Source organism: Mirounga leonina, unplaced genomic scaffold, assembly GCF_011800145.1.
Source record: "Mirounga leonina isolate KUSES-001 unplaced genomic scaffold, KU_Mleo_1.0 Mir_168, whole genome shotgun sequence".
NCBI classification, from domain to species: Eukaryota; Metazoa; Chordata; class Mammalia; order Carnivora; family Phocidae; genus Mirounga; species Mirounga leonina.
The window spans coordinates 30,354,878-30,381,124 of record NW_023270426.1 but is presented as its reverse complement, the minus strand read 5'-3'; the positions used below and the strand labels follow the sequence as shown (position 1 = coordinate 30,381,124).

Below are 26,247 nucleotides of genomic sequence, written 5' to 3'. Positions count from 1 at the left end.
GTGTGTGATCATCCAGGCTGTACAAGAGATGGTCAACCAATGTCTTGTGACAGTAGGCCTGGTTTTATTTTCTTTAATAACATGATAGCCATGCAAATGAAGGCTGTCCCAAAGGTTTTAGCAAAAATAATGATTAACTCATTATTAAGTTGATCACTTTCTTCTCTTTTATTTTTTTATTTTATTATTTTTTAAAGATTTTATTTTTAAGTAATGTCTACACTCAACGTGGGGCTCGAACTCACAAAACCCTGAGAGCAGGAGTTACACGCTCCACCAACTGAGCCAGCCAGGCACCCCCCCCCCGCTCTCTTTCATTTTAAAAACTCTAAACATACTTATTTCTGAGCCACATACATTGCATATGAACTAATGCCTCATTCATCTACATAGTGTAAGCTACCAAATTATTTCCCTTCTCACCTTGGCTCCTAGGAAGCTCAAAGTTCGATTCAAAACTAAATTCTTTTTTTCTTATCCAGGCTTTTTGTTTTGTAAAGAGGGAAAGTATAAATATTTTTGTCTCCTCTCTCACATACTTAGGTTTTGTTTTTTTTTCTTAAATACTGTTTTTTATATATATATAGTTGGTACAGTCTGGAATTGTTAAAAATAATATGTGTATTTTCTAATTACGCACATGATACGTTCTCATTAAAAGAGCACTTGGAAAGGACAGAGAAACACAGACATGAAAGAAAACAAAAATCCATCGTAATTCGACAACCCAGGGTTAACCATGATTATCATTTGGGGGAGGCTCTTCCATATTCATCCTGTGACCATGCAAATACAAACAAATCTCTAAAAAGTGGGCCCGTGACCACATTAGTTTTTACTGGGAACTCTGTAATTCTTTTTGGAATTAGAGGGGCAAAGCAGTTAAGTGTATGCACATAGCCAGAGAAAACGCACACTCCAGGAGTCGTCACTGCCTTCCAAAGGCAACGACGAAGCCGGCTGGGCAGCTTGCGGGTGGGAGCTGTGTGTTTCTGGTCTGTGTCACCGTGCTCTGAATGCAGGAGCCCTGCGCTGAGGTTTTTTGGTATTCCAACAGGCCACCGGGAAAATGGATGAAAACCAGTTCGTGGCTGTGACAAGCACCAATGCCGCCAAGATCTTTAACCTGTATCCCCGCAAGGGGAGAATATCTGTGGGTTCTGACAGCGACCTGGTGATCTGGGACCCGGACGCAGTGAAGATCGTCTCCGCCAAGAGCCACCAGTCGGTAAGGCTGGCGCTGGTGGGACGAGAGCGGCGTGGAGAAGGCTCGTGAGGAACTCGGTCAGGGGAGATGTGTGCGTGTGCCTTGTCCCAGGCCAGCTAGACCAGGATGGGTCACGGTCACGGACCTTACCAAATTCTCAGTGACGTCACACCTCAGCAGGTTACGGGTGGGTCAGCAGGGGGCTGCTCCCAGCACAGTCACTCAGCACGGAGGCACCATGTCTACACCCGCCCCTGAGATCGCTGAGGCGGGGGACCAGGTCATGGTCCCTGGGGTTGGCTCGGAGAGCTTTCCTAAGAGAAGCGGTATGTAGCACTTGCTCTCACACTGCGCTGGCCCAAGCCAGCCCTGTGCTTGACCTTACCGCAGGAGGGCAGGGAGGGCCGGGATCCCCCCCTGCACCGAGAAGGAGAGGGAATGTGAAAAAAATTGGTCAGCAGCCCGGACAACTTCCTCATGAGGAGTTTCATAATTAAAGCCCAGTGCCTAAGGGAAAGGGCTTCATCCCTGTTAGTAAAAATAGTTCCTATTTTTAAAGCATTTATGTTTCAGGCAGTGTGCTTTTCATTCACTGAATCTCCGTAACAGTTCCTGACAGGTAGGCACTGTTATCATCCGCATTTTATCGAGGAGGAGATGGGGGTGCAGAGAGATTCAGTAATTCATACAGGAAGTAAGTGGTGAAGTTAGGATTCAGACCCACACAGCTCTTTTGGAGTACAGACTCCAAACAGATGTCCTTCATGCTTTGCAATAATGCCTTGCGCTTGGTGAATAAATGAAGGCAGTAGAGAGAAGTCCCATTTTTTGGTGGGGATGGCCTTCATTTAAACATCGCGTCACATCACGTCATTTAATTTTGGGCTAGTGGAGACCTAAGGGTCACGGACCCCACCCACTCACCCAGCACGTACAGGAGTGTCAAAAACAGCATCCCTCACAGTTCGCGAGCTTCTCTTTGAACCCTGCCAGTGACAAAATATACGTCCACACCAGGGCCTTTCTAAAGATTGATGCTTCTCTTTGCTGGGAGGTCCAGTCTCTGCTTAGCAGCCATCTCTCTCCCGGGGCTTCTACGCACCCAAAGCTTACAGGTGGTGTTGGAAGCTTTTCGTGGCTTCCCTGGTGCGTCCATTATATTGAGGCTGAAGGCAGGGTCCCAAGCCCAGGAAAACCGTGTTCCTCCCCTCACCGTCCTACGCCCCCACTCATGGCTTTGCCCCTCATCCCTGTCTCTAGGCTGCAGAGTATAACATCTTTGAAGGGCTGGAGCTGCGAGGGGCTCCTCTGGTGGTCATCTGCCAGGGCAAGATCATGCTGGAAGATGGCAACCTGCACGTGACCCAGGGGGCTGGCCGCTTCATCCCCTGCAGCCCGTTCTCTGACTATGTCTACAAGCGCATTAAAGCCCGGAGGAAGGTGAGAAGCTGGCTGAGCCTGGGGGTGGGGAAAGGGGCCTGTGTCCCATTCAGGCACAGGGACAGTAACCACGAGATCAGGAGGGGTCCATGTGCCTCGAGCCTCCCAAAGATTCACAGCAATGATCTCTTCCCAAGAGACACTTGCACAGATTTCATGTACTATAAAAAGAGGGTTTCTAAAACTTTTTGGCCCAAGAAACCTTTTTTTTCCCAATAACTTTCCTCCATTCTTATAGTACTTTTAATTAAAATAGTTTGAAATTTTAATAATTCAAAATAATGTTTATATATTTTTTAAAAAATAACTCTTGAAGGCTTACAGTGAGAATTAGCAGCCCACACCCACCCCTCCCAGTCTCGTGTCTTCCATCCAGTGTTGCACCCATAGGGCAAATGTTTATAACCCTTTTAGCTAGTTCACATAAAATCTTGTTTATGTCCCTGATTTCATAGATAGGTAGAAAGACAGATACACAGACACTTATCTGTGTGTTTATGTATCTACCTACGTGTTACAAACCGAGTGCTGTACTTGATTTAGGGGTGAGGTCCAGAAGTCTGTCTTTTCAGAGCCCCCTGCTACCCCCACACCAATCACATGGTCGCCTCCGGTAAGACTAGGGATCCACAGAGCAGGGTTAGACCAGCCCTGGGATGAGGTGGAATTTGACCCCTGGTCCCGACCTTGTCTGCTGGAAGGCACACGGTCATCTGTGCACCTGGGATGGGCCAGCACCCAGCAGCTGGGAGAATGAGTCTTCAGTCCTGGTGACGGCGAGGTGGGGGGCTGGGGACACACTGTAGCGGCCATTAAAGAGAGGCCCCCAGAAACTCCGTACCCGAGCACCCAACCCACTCCCAGACCGCCTGTGATCCCAGTGACTGGCCATCCAGCCCCTGAGTGCGGACGCAGGGGGGCCCCCTGTTGCGGAGTCAGCTGCCGGCTCTGTCTGAGAACCGGCGTCTTCCTGTCGGCCGGCCGCAAGGCTCGCTCCCTGAAGTCCACCGGCCAGCTCTGTTCTGCTCCCGGCGCCCTCACAGAATGAGGTGCACCATCTCTTAGGGCGTGTGTGTGTTTCCAGAGGCGTTTGTCCTTTAGTCTGGATATGCCCGTAGCCTGCACTTGTTTATGTTATGACAGCGTTTTGTTTACTTTTATTTTATTTATTTTAAAGATTTTTTTATTTGAGAGAGAGAGCATGAGTGGGGTGGGAGGGGCAGAGGGAGAGGGAGAAGCAGGCTCCCTGCTGAGCAGGGAGCCCGACGTGGGGCTTGATCCCAGGACCCTGGGATCATGACCTGAGCTGAAGGCAGCTGCTTAACTGACTGAGCCACCCAGGCGTCCCCTTATGACAGCGTTTTAAATCCCTGCACCGGTCCTACCTCTTTATGAGTGATCCTGTAAAGTTAGGTGGTATGGAGTTTCATTCCACACTCCGCTTGTGACCTCCTAGAGAAGAGAATGGAACTCAAGCCTCCCATATGCATCAGGTCTTTATTTCCATTAATGTGCCTTAGAGTCTGCACCTAAAGAAATGTCGATGATCTAGAGTTACTGGCCAGGGTTTTTGGGGAGCACGGCTTGAGCCATGGCCCCACGTGAATCATCAGCATCTGCAAATGTGATGAGCGTCACCTCAGTGCCTGCACCTGAGTCTCTCCCAGAGGGGAGGGCAGGCCCTGTGGCAGACGTGCTCGGCGTCTTACTGTGAGCCACCCTGTCCTGCCGGCCTCCTCTGGCAGCCAGGGGTCGGACCTGGGTGGAGGTGCTGTCGTGGCTGCACCGCCCATCAGTGTGTGTCTGACAGACCGGGGGCCCCCTCTGGAGCAGGCACTGTGCTTCCTGTGACCCTCACCCCCTGCTCCCGGCACCAGGCCTAGCCTGGAGCATGCCCGGGGGAGGGGGGGTGGTGCTGGCTGGCTCCCCAGTCCCAACACAGGTTCACAGCCACAGCGAGAGGCCAGGGGCCAGACTGCGGGATGCACCCTTCGAGGTTTGCCAACTCTGCTCTGGGCTGAAGAGCGTGTGGGTGGAGCTTCCCCCCGGACCTCACCCCACCAGCCCTTACGACCTTGGCCCAAACCGCGGCCCTTCTTGCTCCCTCTGCTCTGGGCCTACAGGCCGTCTTGCCCACCCGCTTCCTCTTCCAGGAACGCCGCCTTCCCCCTTCCCTTCCCCCCTCCTCCTCTGCCCCTCGCAGCCTCCTCCTTCCCTCCACCCAGCCGGCCGCAGGACAGGCTCCTTTGTTCCTTAAGAGGGAAGCTCACCTGTTGAGAGAGGTCTTCCCTGACCTCTTCTGCTGTCACTCTGTCCCCACACCCCCTTTATTGTCTGCGTCTTTTCCTTTCCTTAAAATGACCCTATTATTTTTATTACGTTCTGGCTCCCACCACACCCTGAATTCCCTGACTTATCTCTGCCACCTAGCACAGACCGTAACTGTTGACGGAATCAGGGTTGATGGGCTTTCTCTGCTGCAGATGGCAGACCTGCACGCGGTCCCGAGGGGCCTGTACGACGGGCCGGTGTTTGACCTGACCACCACACCCAAAGGGGGCACCCCCGCGGGCTCCACCCGGGGCTCCCCCACGCGGCCCAACCCGCCTGTGAGGAACCTCCATCAGTCGGGATTCAGCCTGTCCGGTGAGTGGGATGTGGGACGTGGTGGCCCTGGGCAAGAGGGGAGGGACGAGGAAGAGCACCGAGTGCTCCAAGCTGACAGGTGACCTGGGAGATGGTGACTGGGGCCAGCAGGAAGCTTTGCCCAATCAAAAAGGAGTCCCGCTGAGAAGGCAGGATAAGGCTCGGTGAGATTAAAGATCAGGTTTAAATGATGACCAGTTCTGCTTAGAGATCACAGCTGTTGGGGTGGGGGCCAGATGTTTCCCATTAGGAATCGGTGATTTTCCACGTGAGACTGTGGGGGCTGTGCGTGGTGTGGTCCCGTCTCCGTGTGCCCAGAATAAAAAGAGCTCAGACTGCAGGGGCTTCTTCGAACCTGGCGTTTTTACTCTCCCCTCCCTCCTAGTAATAGTGATAGTGTGAGTACGAGCTGCCGTTGAGTAAATACTTACCCCAGGCTGGCCGTACCATTCACCCTGTCTATGCTTTAAGAACTGATAATAATAGAAAATAATTACCCACTTGCTCCATAACCAGTAGCTAAAAGGGGGAAAAGTAAATGTCAATTTGCGTCTCTGTGATGAACAATTTAAGTGTGAGGGGAGCCAGACACCCAGAAGGGACAGAGGTAAAGAGGAACGGGTCTAGGGAAGGAAGAGGAACAGGAATGGCAGAAGCCGGAAGGAGCCGAGGGGACAGGATCAGGGGAGGAAGGCAGAAGGAAAAGACTGCAGGTTTTGAGGTGACATTGACACAGGTCACATTATGATTGTGGCAGGTAATTTTTGTCTTTTTTTTTTTTTTTGCCATTTGAATTGCTCCCTGGCTGACCTCCTCCCTAACATGTCGCAGCTCCTCTGTGAATGGACGTAAGCGCACTCGTGAGCGCTTCCTTCCGTGCTGAGCCTGCAGGGGCCTGACCAGCACCGGGCCAGGTTGTGAGACCCGGGTCAGGTTCCCTAAGCTCTCACAGCCCCAGTCACTGCCTCTGTTCAATGGGAACAATCACAGTAGCTCCCTCCTAGGGTAGTGGTGAGGATCGGGTGAGGTGTCTGAGGGGCACCTGAAACATTGCTTGTCGCGGTGAATGTAAGCAACTGTTTCTCAGATCACCGGCCTTGTTTTTATTATCATTTTTATGATGCTGAGGGTCCGATGGTATCTAGATGAGAACCTGGCTTTTCCTGGCGGAGATGGGTGTTCCCCAGGAGGGCGGATATGAAACGCCTGGAATGCTTGACAGGACCAGAATGGAATTTCTTGGGAGATGAGGCCAGGAAGGTGCTTGCCGTCTGACACTCTGTAAATTAATCCAGTTTCTCTCTTGCGCTCTCCCTTTTCTCTTCCTGGGAATGCATTGCCAACTGCAGGCACCCAAGTGGATGAGGGGGTCCGCTCGGCCAGCAAGCGCATCGTGGCACCCCCCGGAGGCCGTTCTAACATCACGTCCCTGAGTTAAGCGACCCCTCCTCAAAGAGAGGGGCAGAAGCAAGAAGAGATTTTTTTGAAGCCAAAATGGTACACCAATATTTAAGAAGGAAAGCGAATCCAAACAGTTGCGATCTAAAGAATCAATAAGCCTCAAGCCTTATGTTTCTCCAATGCTACACTCGCTTGCCTAGCTTTACGAATATTGCTTTGTTTTCTGTTCATGCATAGCCTTGATTGGTTTGACCCTGCCTCCCCGCATTTACGTGCATGCAATCAGACAGGCTACTAAGGTAAAAGTCTGCTATATAGTGTTGAGAGCGTGTGTAGTGCTGCATTTTATGACAAGGGGACAGACAAAGCTGGGATGCCAGGAAGATCAACAAAAGGGACGTGGTTATTTGGGGTGAGGGGGTGGTGGGAGCCCAGAGCGAGGCAGAAGGCTCAGAGGGGCTGGGGTAGGGCGTGGACGGGGAGGCGGGTGGGTGGGTGAGCATAAGGGGGCTCGTGTATTGTGTTGATGAAGCACGTTTGTTTCCACGGAAGATGGCTACTTGGGGCAGCCCGTCCCTTCATCACGGTCCCCAGGGGTCTGTGGAGAAGGCAGGCAGTCTTCAGGTTCCAGACTTTGTCACATCCCCTCCTAGATTTTATTCCTTTGAACATTTTATTAAAACACCAAAACCCAACCATTATTTTCACCTGCTTGATCGTGCCAGTGTTTGGCGGGGCCTCTTTCTCCGTGTTGATTTCAAATTCTCCTCTTTCCTGGGCCGGGAAGGAAGAGAGGAGAGAGGAAAGCCCTCTTCTCCTCTGTCTTGCCTGCCTCTTTGGTGCTCTTTAACAACAGGCCCTCGGGGTGGGGGCAGCCCTGCTCACCCACCTTCCTCAAAGCACATGTTGGAGATCCTCTCGCATTCGCGTGGCTTTGCGAACCGGGAAGAGCAGCGTGTGTTCGTCGTCCCAAGTTAGGACGAGCCTCAGTGGGGCCCCAGGAAGGGCTTCTCTTGCTGCCGGTCAGTAGCCGATTCTTTCCGTCTCAAGATCCAGGCACATTCGTGATTGAAGAGGATTTTTAGTGCTTAGGTGTTCTCTAAGTTTTGCTCCGAACAGGTGATCTCAGTTGAGACGGGAGCCAAGCAAAGATTTGGGAAAGCTAGTCTGTGGAGCTGAGGGAGCACGTTCTGCGGCCGTGGGTCTGCTTTGCAGCCCTGAACCCTCTGTCGCCTCTTCTTTGAGCACATCCTCTGGGGGAGCTTTTTGTTTCCTTATAAAGCCTCCCAAGGTGAGTGGAAGCGACATGCAGCCTTGTGTGATGTGGCCCAGAACGGACGTGGAGCTCAATGTCCATTTCCCCGTCCTGCCACTTGTGAAAATTCAATGTTGGAGCAAGTTCTCTGAGCCAGATGAGGATCTGTAGAACTAAGGTCCAGAGGCAGAAAAAGTACATTCACCCTGGGATCAGATGTCTGTGCTTGGGGGATGCGGCCCGTAGGACCCTAACCGTGTGTACTAGGTACTTGGAAGAAAGAGAGCAGGCCTCAAACACCTTTCAGGTGCTCAGGAGAAGCTGTTCTCTCTGACAGCTGAAGACCAGAGAAAAGGGAACAACAACACATGGCTAAAAAGGAATTTGGAAATAGCCAAGGAAGAGGACTCCCCCTAGCCATCTAATTACCGTTCTATTCATGAAAACGATCATTTCTCCTCATAATAAGGAATCTTGCTATTTGAAGGCTTTTTCATGGTGCCTTTATTTTAAAGGAAACTTAACGGGAGCATGTAGCTCTTGATTTATAACTCAAAACACCTGAGGGCCTGTCGCAGAACTCAGAATGACAGTTTTGCGGGCAGAGGGAGATTGCCACATCTGAAGCGTCTAAGCTATATATATACCTCATTGGCTGGGCTGTTCTGTAGGATGTGTTGCAGTACCAGCCACAACCACCAGGTGGAGGAAAAGACAAAAAACTAGTGGGCGTGTCCTCTTGTGTACCGTCTGCTCTTGATTCCTAGCCAGAGCCCAGCTCCTCCCTCCATGACCTCTCTAGGCCATGACAATAAATCCTTCATGGCCACATTGGTCGTCTGCACTGCACTGGGACTGCTGAATGAAGCATTCAACCAGCACTTCATATCCTACACAAGCTTTCCATGCTGTAGGAATAACGCTAATGCCTTCACCATGGGCAACGTGATCTGGGAAAGCCTCCCCTTCTTCACTTACTATAAGTAACTTCCCAAGCACAGAGATTCCTAAGAATTGCAGGAAAACTCCCTCTCTTTCCTTGACTTTGGTTTCTCGTACCTTGTTACTTGAGTTAAAATTTGTATTCAAATGTGTCCTCTTCCATAAGGCACATCAAAGAGCCCTCCCTATACACAGGGCTTAGGAAGAGAACATGATGCAAGTCACAGCTCTCTCAGAATTCACAGCATCTCATCCACATGTGGGAGGGCTTGCTGGACCTTCGTCTCCTGCCCAAGCTTTCTTTTGCCCTCTCGTCTCTTGGCCTGGCCCCTCTCTAAGGATGCCCTGGCTTCCCTGCAACCGTCTCACATTATTCCTTATCCAGATGGCAGTCAACTGGGGTTCTCTCTGGGAGGGCCATAATCTTGGGTAGTTGAGAAGGTATTTGTGGAATTGTTAGATCAGCCAATCCCGTAGAGGTGTTTCTTCTATTTCTGTTTTCTAAAACTGGCAGTTGTAGTCATCCCGAAAATGGGTTTTCTTCAAAGACCAGTCACCCTTTGGCCTTTTTCCTCATGCCTACACCCAGAGAGTCATGCTCTGCTGCAAAGGCCTTAATCCTAAGCCTGGACTTGCACTCACCCTGAGAGGCCCTTCCCCACAGGGTGGATGAGCCCCCCCGCCCCACCAAACTTGGTTCTAGCCACAAGCTTCCCAGGCCTACCCCCTGGAAAACTCCAGCTTGAGTCCCAGATATACCCATGGGCTGTCCCGGGCAGCCAGCATTCATTGTACAAGTTCCCTCTTTGGAAAATGGTGTGTGGGTGTTCAGTTCTGTGTCTGGTGAATATGAACAGACCGTAAATCTCCCTGTGATCTGTGGTAGCTGTAAGGCAGCTCGGAACGTGAAGAGCTGTTTGGTTTGAACCGTGAAGAAAACTGTGTTTTGAGTTTAGCTGAGATTAAAGAAAAGTTCATCAAGTGACTGTTAATGTACACCTGGTTATTAAAATAACTATGAAATTACGGATGTTGTCGTCCAGCCTTCTTCTGTATGCGACGTGCCGTTTCACTTGCAGTATGAAAATTGCACAATAAAACTGACGTGCTTAATGAGGGGGGCAGATTTGATGAAAACAAAAGGTTTCCTGAGGAAATCTGGGGGATTTCTATCTTCTCAGTTGAGGTCGAGTTTTTGTTTTGGCCACAGAGTTTGATGACCGTTATTAGAACTTAGAATGACTGAAGTTTTTTCTGGGGATCATCTCATGTAAAACACATCACCATTTGAGATAAGGTCTGGCTGAGTCCAGTACAGATCCTGACAGGGTTTCATCTGTTTTTTGTCATCTCCTTAAAGGTTTTCTGCTTTCCCTAAAAGCCTGGACTTTGAGAAAATTCAAACTAAGCATTTTCCAAGGTATATTCTTTTTTTTTTCAAACTATATTATATATGTATCTTATATACACATATATATATATAGTTATTTTAAGATTTTATTTGTTTTTTGAGAGAGAGCCAGAGAAAGAGCCAGAGAGGCAGCATGAGCCAGGGGTGAGGGGAGGCCGAGGGAGAGGGAGAAGCAGACTCCCCACTGAGCAGGGAGCCCACCTCTGGGCTTGATCCCAGGACTCCGGGATCAGGACCTGAGCCAAAGGCTTAACCGACTGAGCCACACAGGCAGCCCTCAAGGTATATTCTTTAACATACTGATCCCAAGTTGTGTAGGAACGTTGGCAAGGATTATTTACTAAGCTACACTAAGCTACTCCTCTGACAGTTGTAAGGTCATATCATCAAATTAAAAGCTATGAGAAATCTTCTAAGCCTTTCAGAATTTGTCCTATTCAAGGTTCTTGAACTTTTTGGCTGCTGAACCCTTCTATATCCTCTTTTAACATCCCAGTGACCTATTATGCTAAACTCTCTTTGGGGAAACACGCCTGGATCCACTTTCATATTGTATGGGATACTTCTCATTGCAAATGGCAGACTACTCTATGCACAAAATTTTTTTGAAAAGGGTATTTTAAAGTCTGGTGTAATGAGAACTTCAGGGATAGAACTGGGTTGACTGAAGAATAGCTCGGTCTAGAACGTGGTTTCTCTTAATCGCTTAGCCCTGCTTGCTTTTAGTAATTGCTTCTTCAGAAAACTTATGGGTGTGGGAGCAGAACTGGCCACTGGCATCCCCACGTTTTCATTTTGCCTGCCTAGCAACTCAGGGGAAGGAGAGAGGCTCCCTCACTAGGTCCAACCAAAGAGACCGATTCTGGTTGGCTGGCTTGGGACCTGTGTTCACCATAGGACTAGGTACCCTGGCCAGGACACTGAGACTGATGGGCGCCCCCTGGTCATGTGCCCAGCCCCAGAGCCACGTGAACCCTGAGGACTCTGGATCACACCCAAAACAACCAATTTGTGATACCAGATTTGGATACGGGGTGGGCAAAACCAGCAGATGGCCATGGTACCTTTCTCAAGCCTGCGGGGCCTGAGTGTTTTGCTCAGTGAAGAGCCTGTGTGTAGGTTGGAGCAGTTGGAGATGGGGATCAGAAGATGCTGTTTTCTTACTAATTGCTTGTATGTGTCATGAACCCTTCTTGCTTCTGTGGAACGTTGCTGTCTAGTACAGGGGCATAGAGTGATGATAGCTTTTGACACCAAGCTTAGAGAACATCAAAAGCTACTCTCAGCACATGATTATTTCAGTTTGAGGTTCAAGGTTTGACCCATAGTCTCAGTTTGCAGCTTGAACTCAGGGTTGGTGAAATACCTGTCCCAGCTCATGACCAGGGCAGCAACTGAGCTCTCCTTAGGATTAGGGTGGGTTTAAAGGGCATGGGCAAAGCTTAACTGAAGTGAACTCAGGTTGCAGGGTTTGCAAGAGATGAAGCCGTGTTTTAAAAAAAAAAATGTTGGTGAAACAGACATAGAGACTTTCACCCCACTGGGGGCTAGAGCTGTTCGGGACTGAGTCACACCTGACCAGGTGGGGGATGAGAGTACTGCAGGCATAAAAAGGTCTCTCTGGTTTCAAAGAACTTTCTGGAATCGGCTCTGCTCCCATCAAGCCATCACAAAAGGGACACCATCCATGAGCAGGAAATGGGGGATGTAAGGGCCAAAGCAGGTGACAAAAATGAGATCACATACTTCAGGCTGTCACTCTTCAGAACCAGGAGTTCTAGATCTTGCTGTGCGCTCAGTTGGCTACTGGGAACAAAGCAGTGTGCCTGACATGGCCTGGACAATAGGGCATTCAGCATTTAGGACTTCAGAGCCCGCAGGACTTACAAGAGCCTACTGACTTCAGGATAAGCCCAGGGAACCAGCTGGCCTACTGGCTGCTAAGCTGCTGCGGGCCTAAAAGGAAGTTGCTTCCAGCTACAAGGATCCAGAGCTGCCCGTGACCCTCCTGTCCCAGGTTTGGAGCATCCACCTGCTGTTCTGGTGTATGGCATGGGGCAGGACGAAGATGCTGAAGGGTAGCAAGGCACAATGCTGAAGAAGAGGGGCACGGGCTGTCTTGGACAAGGTCAGGGTGAAGGGCAAAGTCTGGAATTCTGGGCTGTGCTCCCTAAGGTGTGAATGCTAAGGGGGCAGGCTTTTAGTTCTATTTGTGGGTCAGTTAAATTGTGCTGCATCCCACCCGTTCTAGAACATCATCTCTAATACCAGCTTGTCCCTGGTCAAGGACGGTCCTCACAGTGGGAAATGGAAGTAGGAACAGGTGACTTTGGGCACCCACAGCCCTACCTCTAGGACAAACAGTGACACACAGCTGACAAAGAAGGATCAGTGGCTTACGGTATACAGAAGACATTTTAATACACCAAGGCACATTTACATATCAACAGAAGCATGTGTCTCCCACCCCGTGGCTGCATGCTCACAACAGCGCAGATCACCGCAGTTTGGATTTTGAACATCAGTGTTCAACGTCAGTCAGACACACTGAGCTTGTAAGAAAGAGCAATCACAGGCAGACAGTAGGAGACAGGATGTTGTGTGGACAACGCAGGCACGACTGGCTACTGAAACAAACACGATGGGTTGCACGCCTTTTCGTTCAGCTGGTGAACGAAAGCCTTAGCATGACTGCATCATCAAAAGCAGCAACCCAGCTTCCTGATGGCTCTGTTAGCATCCGTATTTGCCCATCCAATCTAGAGAAGCTATGATGATCTACGGCCTCGTTGTTTCCGGTTAAAACTTGCCCATCACAAGAAGCTTCACTACAAATTAATGACCGTAATTCATTTAGCAGTGCTTTGTGCTGCTGGACATTCCGTGCTGCCCTAGCGATGACCCCAGCCAAAACCAGCACGGCCCTTGAGATGTGTTTGCCATTAGCGGGGCATTCACTTCCATGGAGTTCGGGGCGTGGGCAGGCTTACAGGGCTCGGGTGCCCACCCAGCCACGAGGGGCCGCGGAATGCAAGGGGGTGGGTCTCTGCTGCAGGGTCAGAGTTATTATAACCTGGATGCTTCTGGTCTTGCTCCGAGTTTTCAGATGCTCCACACAGGTAAGGGAGGAAGCAGTTAGAAGAAGATGGTACGAATACCAGACAAAGGGCTGCGATACTCAGCTTGTTTTCTAAAATTCTGAGCCCTGAGCCCTGGTTTTCACACATCTACTAATTGATGAGACATGTTCCAACTGGTTAGGATAGGAACTTTGGGCCCAAGTTACGGAATAAAACCAAAGAATCTGATACCAACATCTAGCAATCATGGTACAGATTTAGGCCTCCTTCTGGTTTTTGGAAAACTTTTTCTCCTAATGTTTAAAATGTGTGGTGGTGGGAGGTGCTTACAATCAGTTGTTCTGCACTCTAGATGCAATGCTTTTTCATTTCTAACTGGAAACACATGGTGGGTCTGTAACCTGATTAGGACTGAAAATCCATCTTACCACTCTGAGGCTGTGCTGTCTAGTTGGTGTGTCCACGGTTCCTGAATGTCCACAGAGGTGCCTCGGGCACAGCAGGAACTCACCGGAAATAAAAACTAGGGGTTCACGCTACAGAGACGGTAGGGGGTTCCCATCCTGTTAGACATTGTACAGATGTGAAATGACACAGATGGCTGGCTCCCTTCCCCACGGAGAGCCTCCTGATCCCATTGTCCTGTGGCAAGTGTTTGCCGAAGTCTTTCCCCTGTGATGATACACACAAGGTCACAGCAAGAGGAGACACCAGGTGACTGGAGAGAGACGTCCACAGCGCATCAGGACTTGAGTCAAAACGCATGAAAGTTGCCAGTTGCTAAACATGCAGTGATCCCTGACACTCCTGGGCTTACCAACCTGGAACAGAAGCGGGTCACCTTCCCCTTGCTCTTTTCATATATAATCAGAAACAGAGTCAGGGCCAGTGCCGAGTTTATAGCGTTTGGAGAAAAGCAAAATAGCATGGGCAAGTAATATGTGGGAAATGTAGAAAAACAGAATCAAACAGAAGGAAAGAGCTGGTTTTAATTCTTAGCAAAAATATGGTTGCTCTTAAAGTAGAGAGGCACTGTTCACAGCTCTGCCAGAAATCCTGGGCCTGTTAACTCAGGGAGGAGAAAATCCTGGAGGCCAAGTTAAAATCCAGCATTGGCTTCCTACCCGTGTTTAATTGCCCGAGTGCTGCTTCCTTCCTCGGATGTCTGGTGTGGCAGGTGTGGGATCTGTTACTTCGGCCTGTTTTCTCTGTCTGGTCTTCCCTGTTGCCTCCTCTCTGCCATCTTGGCAAGGCCCTTCCTGTCTGTAAGGACAAGGCTCAGGTGATCTGAGTGGCATCCCTAAGTTCTGTTATTCCAGTCTATAAAAGCATATATAATCGGTTCCACATTTTGGTTCATCTGATACCAGCCAAAAATGAGACCAAAAATAAAAGACAAAAATCAAAGCCCCAAGTGATGATTTGTTTCATTGCTCACTGCACCGGGCTTCGCCTAGAAAAGATACCAACCATGGTTTGGGTAATTTAAGGGAGTTTCCAAGTGTAAATTTTACTCTCTTCCAAATTCACCTCCCATTCTACTCAGACTATAATCCCTGTACAAGTAAGGGAGAACTTGACTACTACGAGGGGCACATGGTCTCAATGTGACAATATTAATTTCCGATCCTCTCCAGACACGGGTCTCTGATACGAGGACAATTCGCTCTCAAGGAACGTAGTTACTAGAAGAAGGTGAGCAGTATGCTAATAACTGCTTCACAGCTGAAAAGCCCTGATGTGAAACATTTGCCCATTTCCATGGTGTAAATATTGCCGGTATTTACTGATCATCCCCAGTTTCGGCTGCCCAGCTTTACGTCACTGTCCAAGGGCCATGGGAACGACGTGCCCCCCAGGCTCTTGCTGGCTGACCTGAGCTGACAGGGTGCGCTGACCAGAACGCCACTGGAAGCCCTCAGAAATCTGCATTACTTCCAATCTGCTCCCATTCATTGCTTCCGGATTGAATTCCTTCTCCCTCTTCAATCAGATGGGGGCATCCTGACCTCTTTCTGAAATTCTCTAGCTCTGAAGAGCCTCACGCAGTCATCCCCCACCCGTCAGTGTCCATCCGCACATTTGTCACAGTGTAGTTAGGATGAGTGGAAAAATAAATCTACATCTAAATATTCCTTTGAAAATAAAGAGAAAGGCTGTGTGGAATAACAGAATGGGAACAGTAGAAAGGGAGAACAGAGCTCCGCTAGTATAACCCTCTCATCGTGGATGAATGACCCGAAGCAGACACCAGGGGGAAGTGACTTGCTCAAGGACACGTAGTTAATTCGTGGTGAAACAAGATCCCAGAGACCCGGGACTGTCGGTCTCTGCCATGCTGCCTCCTCCAAGGCATTCATACACATTTTCTAGGGTGTATGAGGTGTGGAGAGCTGAGAACTACAGTCAGCAATTCCTGGCACGGGTGGGCAGGAAGTTCCTGGCCTGAGGTGGCAGGAAAGGTCCCAAGCAGAAGATGTGGAGGACTTCACTCCTTATTCTGGTCATTCTCCTCTTGTGGGTCTTGGGTTTGTTCCAAGGCTAGATTAGCCGGTCTTTTATTTAAGTCCCGTTTTACTCTTAAAAGAAAAAAAGAAAACAACAACAACAACCAGGGCTTATTGTTGAAAAGAAAAAGAAATGATTTAAACTTTGAAATGACAGAATTAAGCCCCACAATTAGAAAGTGGCATGAGCCAAGGAAACCATCTTAAGCATGTCACTGATTTTAACTGTTTTAGTCCCATTCCTCTGTCCTTCCCTGAAACAGAAACTTGATGCTAAGCTAATTTACCTATTGCAATTTTTGAAATCTCATACGGGGTGTGTGTGTTGGGGGGAAGGCTTCTGAATTTTCCAATTTTTCTATTATGGATAGGTATCATTTTTGATGGGAGAAAAAATTTAAAAATGTTTCAAAAAATCTGTTAAGGCTCTGTTCCTCCATCATCTGCTGGGCTGCTGTTGAACCAGGGCTTACTTACTTTTCTCTGTTGAAAATGATGAACTCCTTCCGGACAGATTCCAGATGCTCTTGAAGAAGGCACATCTTCTGGGGGAACAGGTGGGAGTGGAGGGGGAGAGAGATGCAGTTAGCGGACCAGTGGGGATCCTCAAACAACCTCCTGTCTGTTCACTGGCTCAGATCTCAGAAGCGCCAGTGTATCTTCCAAATGGACACTATCTGAAAATGTGTGGCAGGAGACCCAAATAGAGTAATAGGGGAGCAAATAAGGAAGAAACTGCCAGAGGACAAAACATGTCCACTCTGCTCCCCACAGCAAGGAAGATGTGGGTTATGGTTTATGAGCTTGATGCCTTTCAGCCTCTCAGCCCATGAAGAAACAATGGCTTCGAAGTGGGTGGAGATGCGGGTCATTGAGCCAGTTAACCTACTCACCAGTCATCTCCTGGCCCTCCTGTGAAAGGTTGGGAGGTTCTACTTGGATTTAATGAACAGCCTGGAAATACTGAGTTCTGGGGGAATGTTCCCCTCAACAACTGTACTGGGGGTTGAGTAACTATACCTCAGGCACAGTGAGCAAAATATTTGTGACTTTCTCACAGACATGCAAAACATTTGCTTTGACTTTGTGCTATCCAGTTTTCAACATCTCTTGATGACTTCTCCATCATAATGAGAAAATTTAACTTCAAAATGGTGATAATCATGAGGCCCAGGACAGTGTCAGACCCAGATCAAACGTTTTACATGTCTGCAATAAAATACTTCCAAATGACTTCTGATGAAAAAAATATTTCCTGAGGAAAAAATATTTATTTATTCATTCATTTTTTTAAAATCTAGGAATTAGGAAATAGTAAGTCTTCAAGTACTAGAGAATTTTCTTTCCTGTGTGAATGTTTAGGTGATAGAACAGGCAAATGAAAAGGAGAAGACATTTCAGAGGAGTGGGAAGGGGAGCAAGACAAAGGAGAAAAAGAAGACTCTGCTACACTTACTCTTGTTCTCAAAATGGGGTATTTGTAACCTTGAGGGTTTCTAGTATCAGTCATGGGAGACATGAAACTATGGGGTAAATACAATCTGATAGAGCTTCTTGGCAGCAGTTTTACCCTAAGAGTTTTATTTAAAAAACTTAAATATTTATATAAATAAAAGTATATGGCTTATAAGTAGTGTTCCTAGAAACATCTTTATTAGAACTGTTATTTTTCCCCTAGTTTTATTGAGATATAATTGGTACACAGCCCTGTGTAAGTTTTTTTTTTAAGATTTATTTATTTATTTGAAAGAGAGAGAGAGAGAGCACATGAGAGGGGGGAGCGCCAGAGGGAGAAGCAGGAGCAAGGAGCCCGATGCGGGACTCGATCCCGGGACTCCAGGATCATGATCTGAGCCGGAGGCAGTTGCTTAACCAACTGAGCCACCCTGGTGCCCCAGCCCTGTATAAGTTTAAGGTATACAGCATAAGGACTTGTGAAATAATCACCACAAGTTCAGTTAACCTCTACTGTCCTATAGATTAAAAAAGAAGAAAAAAAATGGTTTTTCCTTTTGATGAGAACTCATAGGATTTACTGTCTTAACACCTTTCTCTAGACCGTAAAGCAATGTTAGCTGCAGCCATCCTGTTGCACTTGACATGCCTGGTGCTTATTTGTCTTATAACTGAAAGTTTGTGCCTTTTGACCTCCTTCATCCTATTACCCAAACCCCACCCCCCTGCCTCTGGTTACCCAAAATATGATCTCTTTTTCTATGAGTTCACTGGTTGGTTTGATTCCACATATAATTGAGATCGTATAGTATTTGTCATTCTGTCTGACTTTCACTTAGCAGGACACCCTCCAGATTTATCCGGGTTGTAGCAAATGGCCAGATTTCCTTCTTTTTTAAAGGATGAATTAATATTCGTGTGTGTGTGTGTGTGTGTGCATACCACAACTTTATCCATCCACCCATTGATGTTTCCATGTCTTGGCTATTGGAAATAATGCTGCGGTGAACATAGGAGTGCAGATAGCTCTTCAACACAGTATTTGTGTTTCCTTTCGATAAATCCTCAGAAGTGGAATTGCTGGATCATAGGGTAGTTCTAGTTTTAAATTTTTGAGGAACCTCCAAACCGTTTTCCATAGTGGCTGCACCAATTTACATTTCCACCAACAGCGTTTAAGGGTTCCCTTTTCTCCACATCCTGGACAAAACGTGGTATTTCTTGTCTTTTTGATGATGGCTATTCTACCAGGTGTGTATGGTTTCGATTTGCATTTCCCTGATGTTTAGTAATGTTGAGCACCTTTTTGTGTACCTGTTGGCCTTCATGTATCTTCTTTGGAAAAAACGTCTATTCAGGTCCTTTACCCATTTTTCAACTGGATTATTTGGTGTTTTTTGCTGTTGTTGTTGTTTTTGTTTTTTGCTTTTGAGTTGTATGAGTTTTATACGTTTTTGTATAATAACACCTTATCAGATATATGATTTGCAAATATTTTTTCGCATTTCATTAGTTGTCTTTTTATTGATGCAGTCCTACTTGTTTATTTTGTTCCTGGTGCTTTAGATATTATATCCAAAAAATCACTACCACGGCCATTGTCAAGGAGGTTTGTTCCTACCTTTTCTTCTAGGAGTTTTATGGTTTCTGGTGTACATTTAAGTCTTTAATCCATTTTGAGTTAATTTTGGGGAGTTCATTTTTGTAAGATCTAGGAGTCTAGCTTCATTTTTTTACATGTGAATGTCCAATTTTCCCAGCATCATTTATTGAAGAGACTGTCTTTTCTCCATTGAGTATTCTTGGCTCCCATGTCAAATATTACTTGATGGTATTTGTATGGGTTTATTTCTGGGCCCTTGATTCTATTCCATTGGTCTACGTTCCTCTGTGAGTACCATACTGTTTTAATTACTATAGCTCTGTGGTATAGCTTGAAACAAGGATGTATTCCTGCTTTGTTCTTCTTTCTCAGGATTGTTTTGCCTATTTGCGGTCTTTGGTGGTGCCATATAGATACTACGATTTTTTTATTCTACTTCTGTAAAAACCCCATTGGAATTTTGATAGGGATTGCACTGAATCTATAGATGGCTTTGGGTACTACAGACATTTTAACAATATTAATTTTTCCATCCATGAATACAGGATTCCTTTTCATTTATATGTGTTGTCTTTAATTTCTTTCATCAATGTCTTGTGGTTTTCAGTATATTTTTCACCTCCTTGGTTGAATTCATTTCTAAGTATTTTATTGTTTTTTGATGCTATTGTAAATGGGATTGATTTTTTTCAGGTAATTCATTGTCAGTATATAGAAATGCTACTATATGGTAATTTTATATCCTGCAGTTTTACTGAATTCATTGATTAGATCTAACAGTTTCTTGGTGAAGTCTTTATGATTTTCTATATATAAAATCATGTCATCTTCAAATAGGCAATTTTACTTCTTCCTTTCCAATTTTGATGTCTTTTATATCTTTTCATTGCTTGATTGCTCTGGCTAGGACTTGAGTGCTATGTTGAATAGGAGTGATGAGAGTGGGGACCCATGTCTTGTTCCTGATCTTAGAAGAAAAGCTTTCAATATTTCATCACTGAGTATGATGTTAGCTGTGGGCTTTTATATATGGCCTTTATTAAGTTGAGGTATGTTCCTTCTATACCTCATTTGTTAGGAGTTTTTATCATGAACAGACGTTGAATTTTGTCAAATGTTTTTTCTGTGTCTCTTGAGATGATATGATTTTTCTCTTTCAATTCTATCAATGTGATATATCACATTTATTGATTTGCATATGTTGAACCATCTATGTGTCCCAGGGGTATCTCCCACTTGACCATGGTAAATGTTCCTTTTAATTTACTGCTGAATTTGGTTTGCTAGGATTTTATTGAGAATTTTCGCATCTGTATTCATCGGGGATGTTGACCTGAAGTTTCCTTTTCTTTTCATGTCTTTTTCTGGCTTTGGTGTCAGGGTAATGCTAACCTCATAAAATGAGTTTGGGGATGTCTCTTCCTCTTCGATTTTTTGGAAGAGTTTGAGAAGGATTAGTGTTTATTCTTCTTTAAATGTTTGGTAAAATTCACCAGTGAAACTATCTGTCCCGGGCTTTTCTTCGTTGGGAGATTTTTGATTACTGATTCAAATTCCTTACTAGTAATTGGTCTCTTCAGGTCTTTAATTTCTTCCTGATTCAGAATTGGTAGGTTGTATGTTACTAAGAATTTTCTTAGTAAAAAAAAGCCCATTTTTTTCTAGGTTGTCAGTTTGTTGTGTATATAGTTGTTCATAGTGGTTACTTATGCTCCTTAGCATTTCTGTGCTGTCTCCTACAGAGAGGAGTTGTAATGTCTCCTCTTTCATTTGTATTTTATTGATTTGGGTCCTCTCTCTTTTTTCCTTGGTTAGTTGAACTATACTCAAAGGAAAAAAAAAACCCAACCTTTAGGTATTTATGTATAATATATATCATATATTAACAAAACATATATACATACATAAAATATTGTATTAAAATATATGTAAATTACGTAATATGTTCATATGTTTGTTTATGTATATATGCTTATATAGAATATATATAAACAAAACATATTTATATAAACATATAAAGATTTATATACATATATATGGACATATAAAATGTTACTTAAAATATAACATGAAAAAGATTTAAAATATTAACATTTAAAAATATTTTTAACCTTAAAAATCAAGATTAAAATCAACTAAAATGTAGGAATCCATGTGAATTTCTTTTTCTATCACCTAATTCTGTTTTACTTAAAGATATAAACTAGACACTGAGAGAAGAGTTTGTGATCTGGCACTGCAGACCCCACGAGCTCCCCTCCGCACGGCCCCACCCCGGTCCTTGAAGCATTCACATTCAACATGTTCTCTTTCCTCTGCTTTAGGTGAAAAAGTTTAAGAAGCTCAGTGACATGGATAAGTCAACAGCAGTAGCCAGAAAGAGAAGATGAGGGAAAGGAGGGGGAGGCAAACAGAATGGAGGGATGAATGGGTCTTATGTGAATGAGAAGGAAAAGGTTGGTTAGGACTCTTCGAACCCGCTTCTCAGGGATGAGCAGAGCAGACAGCTGGTGGGCATGGAGGTGGCATCAGAAATATCTGAAGGATTTGGAGCAGGTGGAAATCTCAGGAGGTAGTAAAAGAGGACTTTAGGTTATTCTTTTTGGTTCTATACTTCAAAGTTGTTGATGAGCAGAGAAGGATGAAGGGAGACTATTCTGGAAGCAAAGAAGTAGAGGCATCTGACATAAATGGGAACAAAGTAGGAACATGGGAAAGGAAGAAGTTAGGAATCAGGATGTAGAATGGAAGAGTAAAACATAATAACTAATCATTTTGCCGGACACGTTACATGTACTAATTAACTCAGAACAAGTCTTTGAAATGGGTACCGATATCAACTCCATTTTATAAATGAGAAAACAGGAGGAAAGGGAAAATTGTAGTGCTTTTACTTTATTTAATCCTATCCCGGGTTCTGCAGCAGTGGATCTCAAGCTTAGCTGCATATACAGAATCACCTGAAGAACGTTTTCAAGTACTGATGCCCAGGCTACACTCTCAGATTCAAATGTAACTGATCTTGGGTGGGACCCAGACACCAGTATACTAAAAAAGTTTTCCCAAATGGGTTAAGTGTGATGCTAAGGTTGAGAAGCACTGATGCAGCAGGGACCTAGAGGAGAAGTCCAAGGGGTCATATGATAAGATTTCAGCATTATATAAATCCACAGCTTAACACAGTTCATGGTTAATGTGCCTTACTAACATTGTCTTCCTTCCTCCTCAGATCAATTGTAAGAGGTAGGTCCTATTCCTATTCCTATTTTTTTTTATATCTGAAGGAATCAATCCTTACAAAGGATACATGGGTTAATGTTTAAACCATTACATTTAAAAGAATCACATAGCTATTTGGTAAGTAGGCACTACACACACTGCCTCATCTAGTCACAACAGGAAGAAGGGATGACAACTCTTAACTGGAGAGAGGGGACATGTGCGCTCTCACAGATTTTCAAGTCTATCGAAGATCAATTTGCCACCATGCTAGTTGCATTAGCATTGACTGTTCAACACGTAGAAACCATTGTTGCAGATAGATGCACACCCACATTCTGTCTTTTAACAAGATAATTCGACCCCTTTCTTATCCTTATTATAAGTTTAGAGCATTTCAAGCCTGACTCTTTCTGCTCCGTACTCACTAACACAATTCCATGTCATAGTCTAGAAGCGCACAGAACCTGCTAACGGTGGGTGAAAGAAGTCTACGTGATTACAAGATGAAAAGAAGAGGATGTTCCCTCTCCCTTACAGCGACAGGATAAGAGATCTTCATCATGAAAACAAAACAAAAACAAAACAACACACACACACACACACAAAAACAGATTCTAGCAGATATTTCTAAGAAAGTCTCTTGTAAGACTTTTGGACTTCAGAGGTTGTTAATAAGCCCTGTGAAAATAAGTTCTACCCTCTAGTGTGTCTATGATGCCGAGTGGATCACTTCCTTAATAACCTGTGGGCCTGGTGATAGTAGTCCCATTTATATCCCTTTCTCCTAAGATGTAAATATCTACATAGATTATCTTTACAAGTTGAGAAGGCATCTGAGGCATGACTCCCCTTACCTCTTTTCCCACATGAGAAAGTTAAAAAAACAAAAACAAAGCAACTCTACTAGAGTTACACATATTTATGTAAGTATATGCTAAATAAATATTTATAGAACTATATATTTATATATGTGTATACATCAAATATATATTATTATATAAACATAAAATAAATATATACAATAAGATATATATAAAATATTACAATAAGTTTTATTTTCCCATGCACAAAACTGGCATTATAGGGCTTTTCCCCTTAATAAAACTTTTTAGGATATATATATATATATATATATATATATATATATATGCCCATAGGATAAATATATCTTGCAAATTCTCTCTCTCTCTCACCCTAGCATTTCTTGAAACAATTTTTTTTAAGAGAGAGAAAGAGAGAGCAGGGGTGGGAGGGGCAGAGGGAAAGGGAGAGAGAGAATCTCAATCAGGCTCCACACCCAGCGTGGAGCCTGACGTCGTGGGGCTCGATCTCACAACTCTGAGATCATGACCTGAGCCGAAATCAAGAGTTGGATACTTAATTGACTGAGACACCCAGGAGCCCCTCTTAAAAAAATTTAACCAAAACAAAGAGACCAGATAAAACACAGGTTAAAAGGTTTGCAGGATATTTAAAGTACATCTTTAAATGAAAATGATGGCTGTATTAATACAATTAATTGGGCTAAAAATTATGTTTAAAATTTCCATTTTAATGAAATGCCAAATAAGAAAGCAGATGGAATGTAGAGAAGGAGAAGATAAGCCAATGGGTTTGTCGTGCATGTTTTTTCCCAACCAGGAAGCAGGCTTTAAAGACTGAGGGAGTAGGGGCGCCTGGGTGGCTCAGTTGTTAAGCATCTGTCTTCGGCTCAGGTCATGATCTCAGGATCCTGGGATCGAGCCCCGTATCGGGCTCCCTGCTCCCTGCTCAGAGGGGAACGCTGCTTCTCCCTCTCTCTCCCTCTCCCACTCCCCCTGCTTGTGTTCCCTCTCTCACTGTCTCTCTCTCTGTCAAATAAATAAATGAAATCTTTAAAAAAAAAAGCTTAAAAAAAAAAAAAAAGATTGAGGGAGTAGTAAGAGACCATGCATTATCACTAAAATCATCACAGTTGGATTGCTGACCTCTTTTCCAGGTCAGATCTGATTCCAGATCTGGTTCCTCTAGGTTGAATAGAGGTAGCCACACAGAAAACAAAGGATAAGGACATTTCAGGACTGGTATATCCTGAGAGTATAGAAATGCCTTCATTATTTCAAAACAAATGAAATGGCAGATGGTTGCCAACAGTAGGAAACACCGGTGCTGTGTTCAAGAGGCCTGGACCAGAAGAGGAACCAGATCAAATGTTTGCACTTCTGGAAAGCCTGTCTTGACCCTCACTCAGGACTAATGAGTAATTCCCAGAGCACTTTGTACCTCTAAGGGCAGCAATGACTAGAAAGTCAGAGACATTTCCTGACACAGCAGGCACTTTATAATGGTAATACTGTAATGAGCTGCTAAGATTGATCCTCACATTTTTTTTTATTAACAATGTATCATTTGTTTCAGGGGTACAGGTCTGTGATTCATCAGTCTTACACAATTCACAGCACTCACCATAGCACATACCCTCCCCAATGTCCACCACCCAGCCGCCCCATCCCTCCCACCCCCCTCCACTCCAGCAACCCTGTTTGTTTCCTGAGATTAAGAGTCTCTTATGGTTTGTCTCCCCCTCCGGTTTCATCTTGTTTCATTTTTCCCTCCCTTCCCCTATGATCCTCTGTCTTGTTTCTCAAATTCCTCATATCAGTGAAATCATATGATACATTTTTAAAACCTTGATGTTTTCAAAGAGTAGATAGAGTGCTATTTTGAGATTTACGATCTTTCTGATGCTTCTTTGGGAGAATACTAACCTTTACTGTGAAGCAAAATAATTTTTATTTTTAAACTTAGGGTACCAGATTAGAAGGAACTAGAACAGAATATTAGAATAGGCAGCTCCAAGCTCCCAACAACAGAAACAAAAAACAAGGAGAAACTGTCAGAGCTAACTTTGTCAGAATTCTGGAAAGCAATCAAAGGTTTTCTTTAACAACCAAGGAAACACTAAATCAAGAAAAAATGCAACTTAAAAAATGCTCCTGGTGTTCAAGGAAACCTCTGTCAAAATATTAGCTAAACACAATCTAACATAACAGGAACTTCAGGGATGACACATGACAAGGAATACGGTGTTTGCAAAAGTAGTTTGTAAAAGTTACTTTATAAAGGACAAGTACTGCCTTCAACAATCAAAAAAGAGCAAACCCTACAAAAGGAGAGATTCTGATTTCTAGAGGTACTTTATTATAATACTCAAATGTCAGGTTCTCAACAATAAAATCACAAGGCCCATTCAAAGGAACAGAAATTATCCCTGAGGATGCCCAAACATTGGCTTTACTAAACAGAGACTTTATTTTTTTAAAGATTTATTTATATACTTGAGAGAGAGAGCAGCATGAGCAGGAGGGGCAGACGGAGAGGGAAAGAGAATCTCCAGCAGACTCCGCTCAACACAGGGCTTGATCTCACAACCCCAAGATCATGACCTGAGCTGAAACCAAGAGTTGGATGCTTAACTGACTGAGCCACCCAGGCACCCCCAAATAGAGACTTCAAAACAACTATCTTAAATATGCTCATAAAGGTAAAGAAACCATGGAAGGAAACCATATGTTAGGGTACAAAACAGTCTCAATACATTTTAAAAGATTAAAATCATACAAATTATCTTCTCTGACCACAAAAAAATGAAGCTAGAAATCAACAATAGAAGAAAGCCGGAAAATTCACAAATATGTGGAAATTAAACAACGCATTCTTAAATAGCCATTGTGTCAAAAAAATCACAACAAGAGTTAGAAAAAACTTCAAGATAAATAAACAGAAATACCCAAAATACTAAGACTTAGGGGATGCAGTGAAAGGCAGTAATCAGAGGGGATTTAACAGCTGTAAATGTCTACCTTAGAAAAGAAGAAATATCCCAAATCAATAACCTAACTTCATACCTTGATGAATTAGAAAAAGAAAAGCAGGCTAAACCCAAAGCTAGCGGAAGGAAGGAAATAATAAAGATGAGAGCAGAGACAAATGAAATAGAGAATAGAAGAACAACAAACATCATCACTGGTTCTTTGAAAAGATGAACAAGACTGACAAATGTTTAGCCATACATAAAGAAAAAAAGAGAAAAGATGCA

General features: G+C 44.8%; 2 protein-coding genes across 3 annotated transcripts in view; one reads left to right on the top strand and one right to left on the bottom strand.

Moving 5' to 3' along the window:
* The window catches only part of DPYSL3 (dihydropyrimidinase like 3), a 113,140-nt gene extending 103,221 nt beyond the window's left edge, over nt 1-9,919 (top strand). For both annotated transcript variants that reach the window (XM_035014408.1, XM_035014409.1), the window contains exons 11-14: nt 1,058-1,228; nt 2,468-2,647; nt 5,131-5,293; nt 6,643-9,919. In XM_035014408.1, the coding sequence (XP_034870299.1) occupies nt 1,058-1,228; nt 2,468-2,647; nt 5,131-5,293; nt 6,643-6,731 (603 nt within the window). In that variant the 3' untranslated portion in view covers nt 6,732-9,919. The remainder of the gene's footprint in view (nt 1-1,057; nt 1,229-2,467; nt 2,648-5,130; nt 5,294-6,642) is intronic.
* A 5,723-nt stretch (nt 9,920-15,642) lies between these two features.
* STK32A (serine/threonine kinase 32A) overlaps nt 15,643-26,247 on the bottom strand; it is a 120,159-nt gene continuing 109,554 nt past the window's right edge. The window contains exons 11-12 of the mRNA XM_035014410.1: nt 16,367-16,431; nt 15,643-15,961 (exon numbers count right to left, since the gene is read on the bottom strand). Coding sequence (XP_034870301.1) covers nt 15,871-15,961; nt 16,367-16,431 — 156 coding nt within the window. The 3' untranslated portion in view covers nt 15,643-15,870. The remainder of the gene's footprint in view (nt 15,962-16,366; nt 16,432-26,247) is intronic.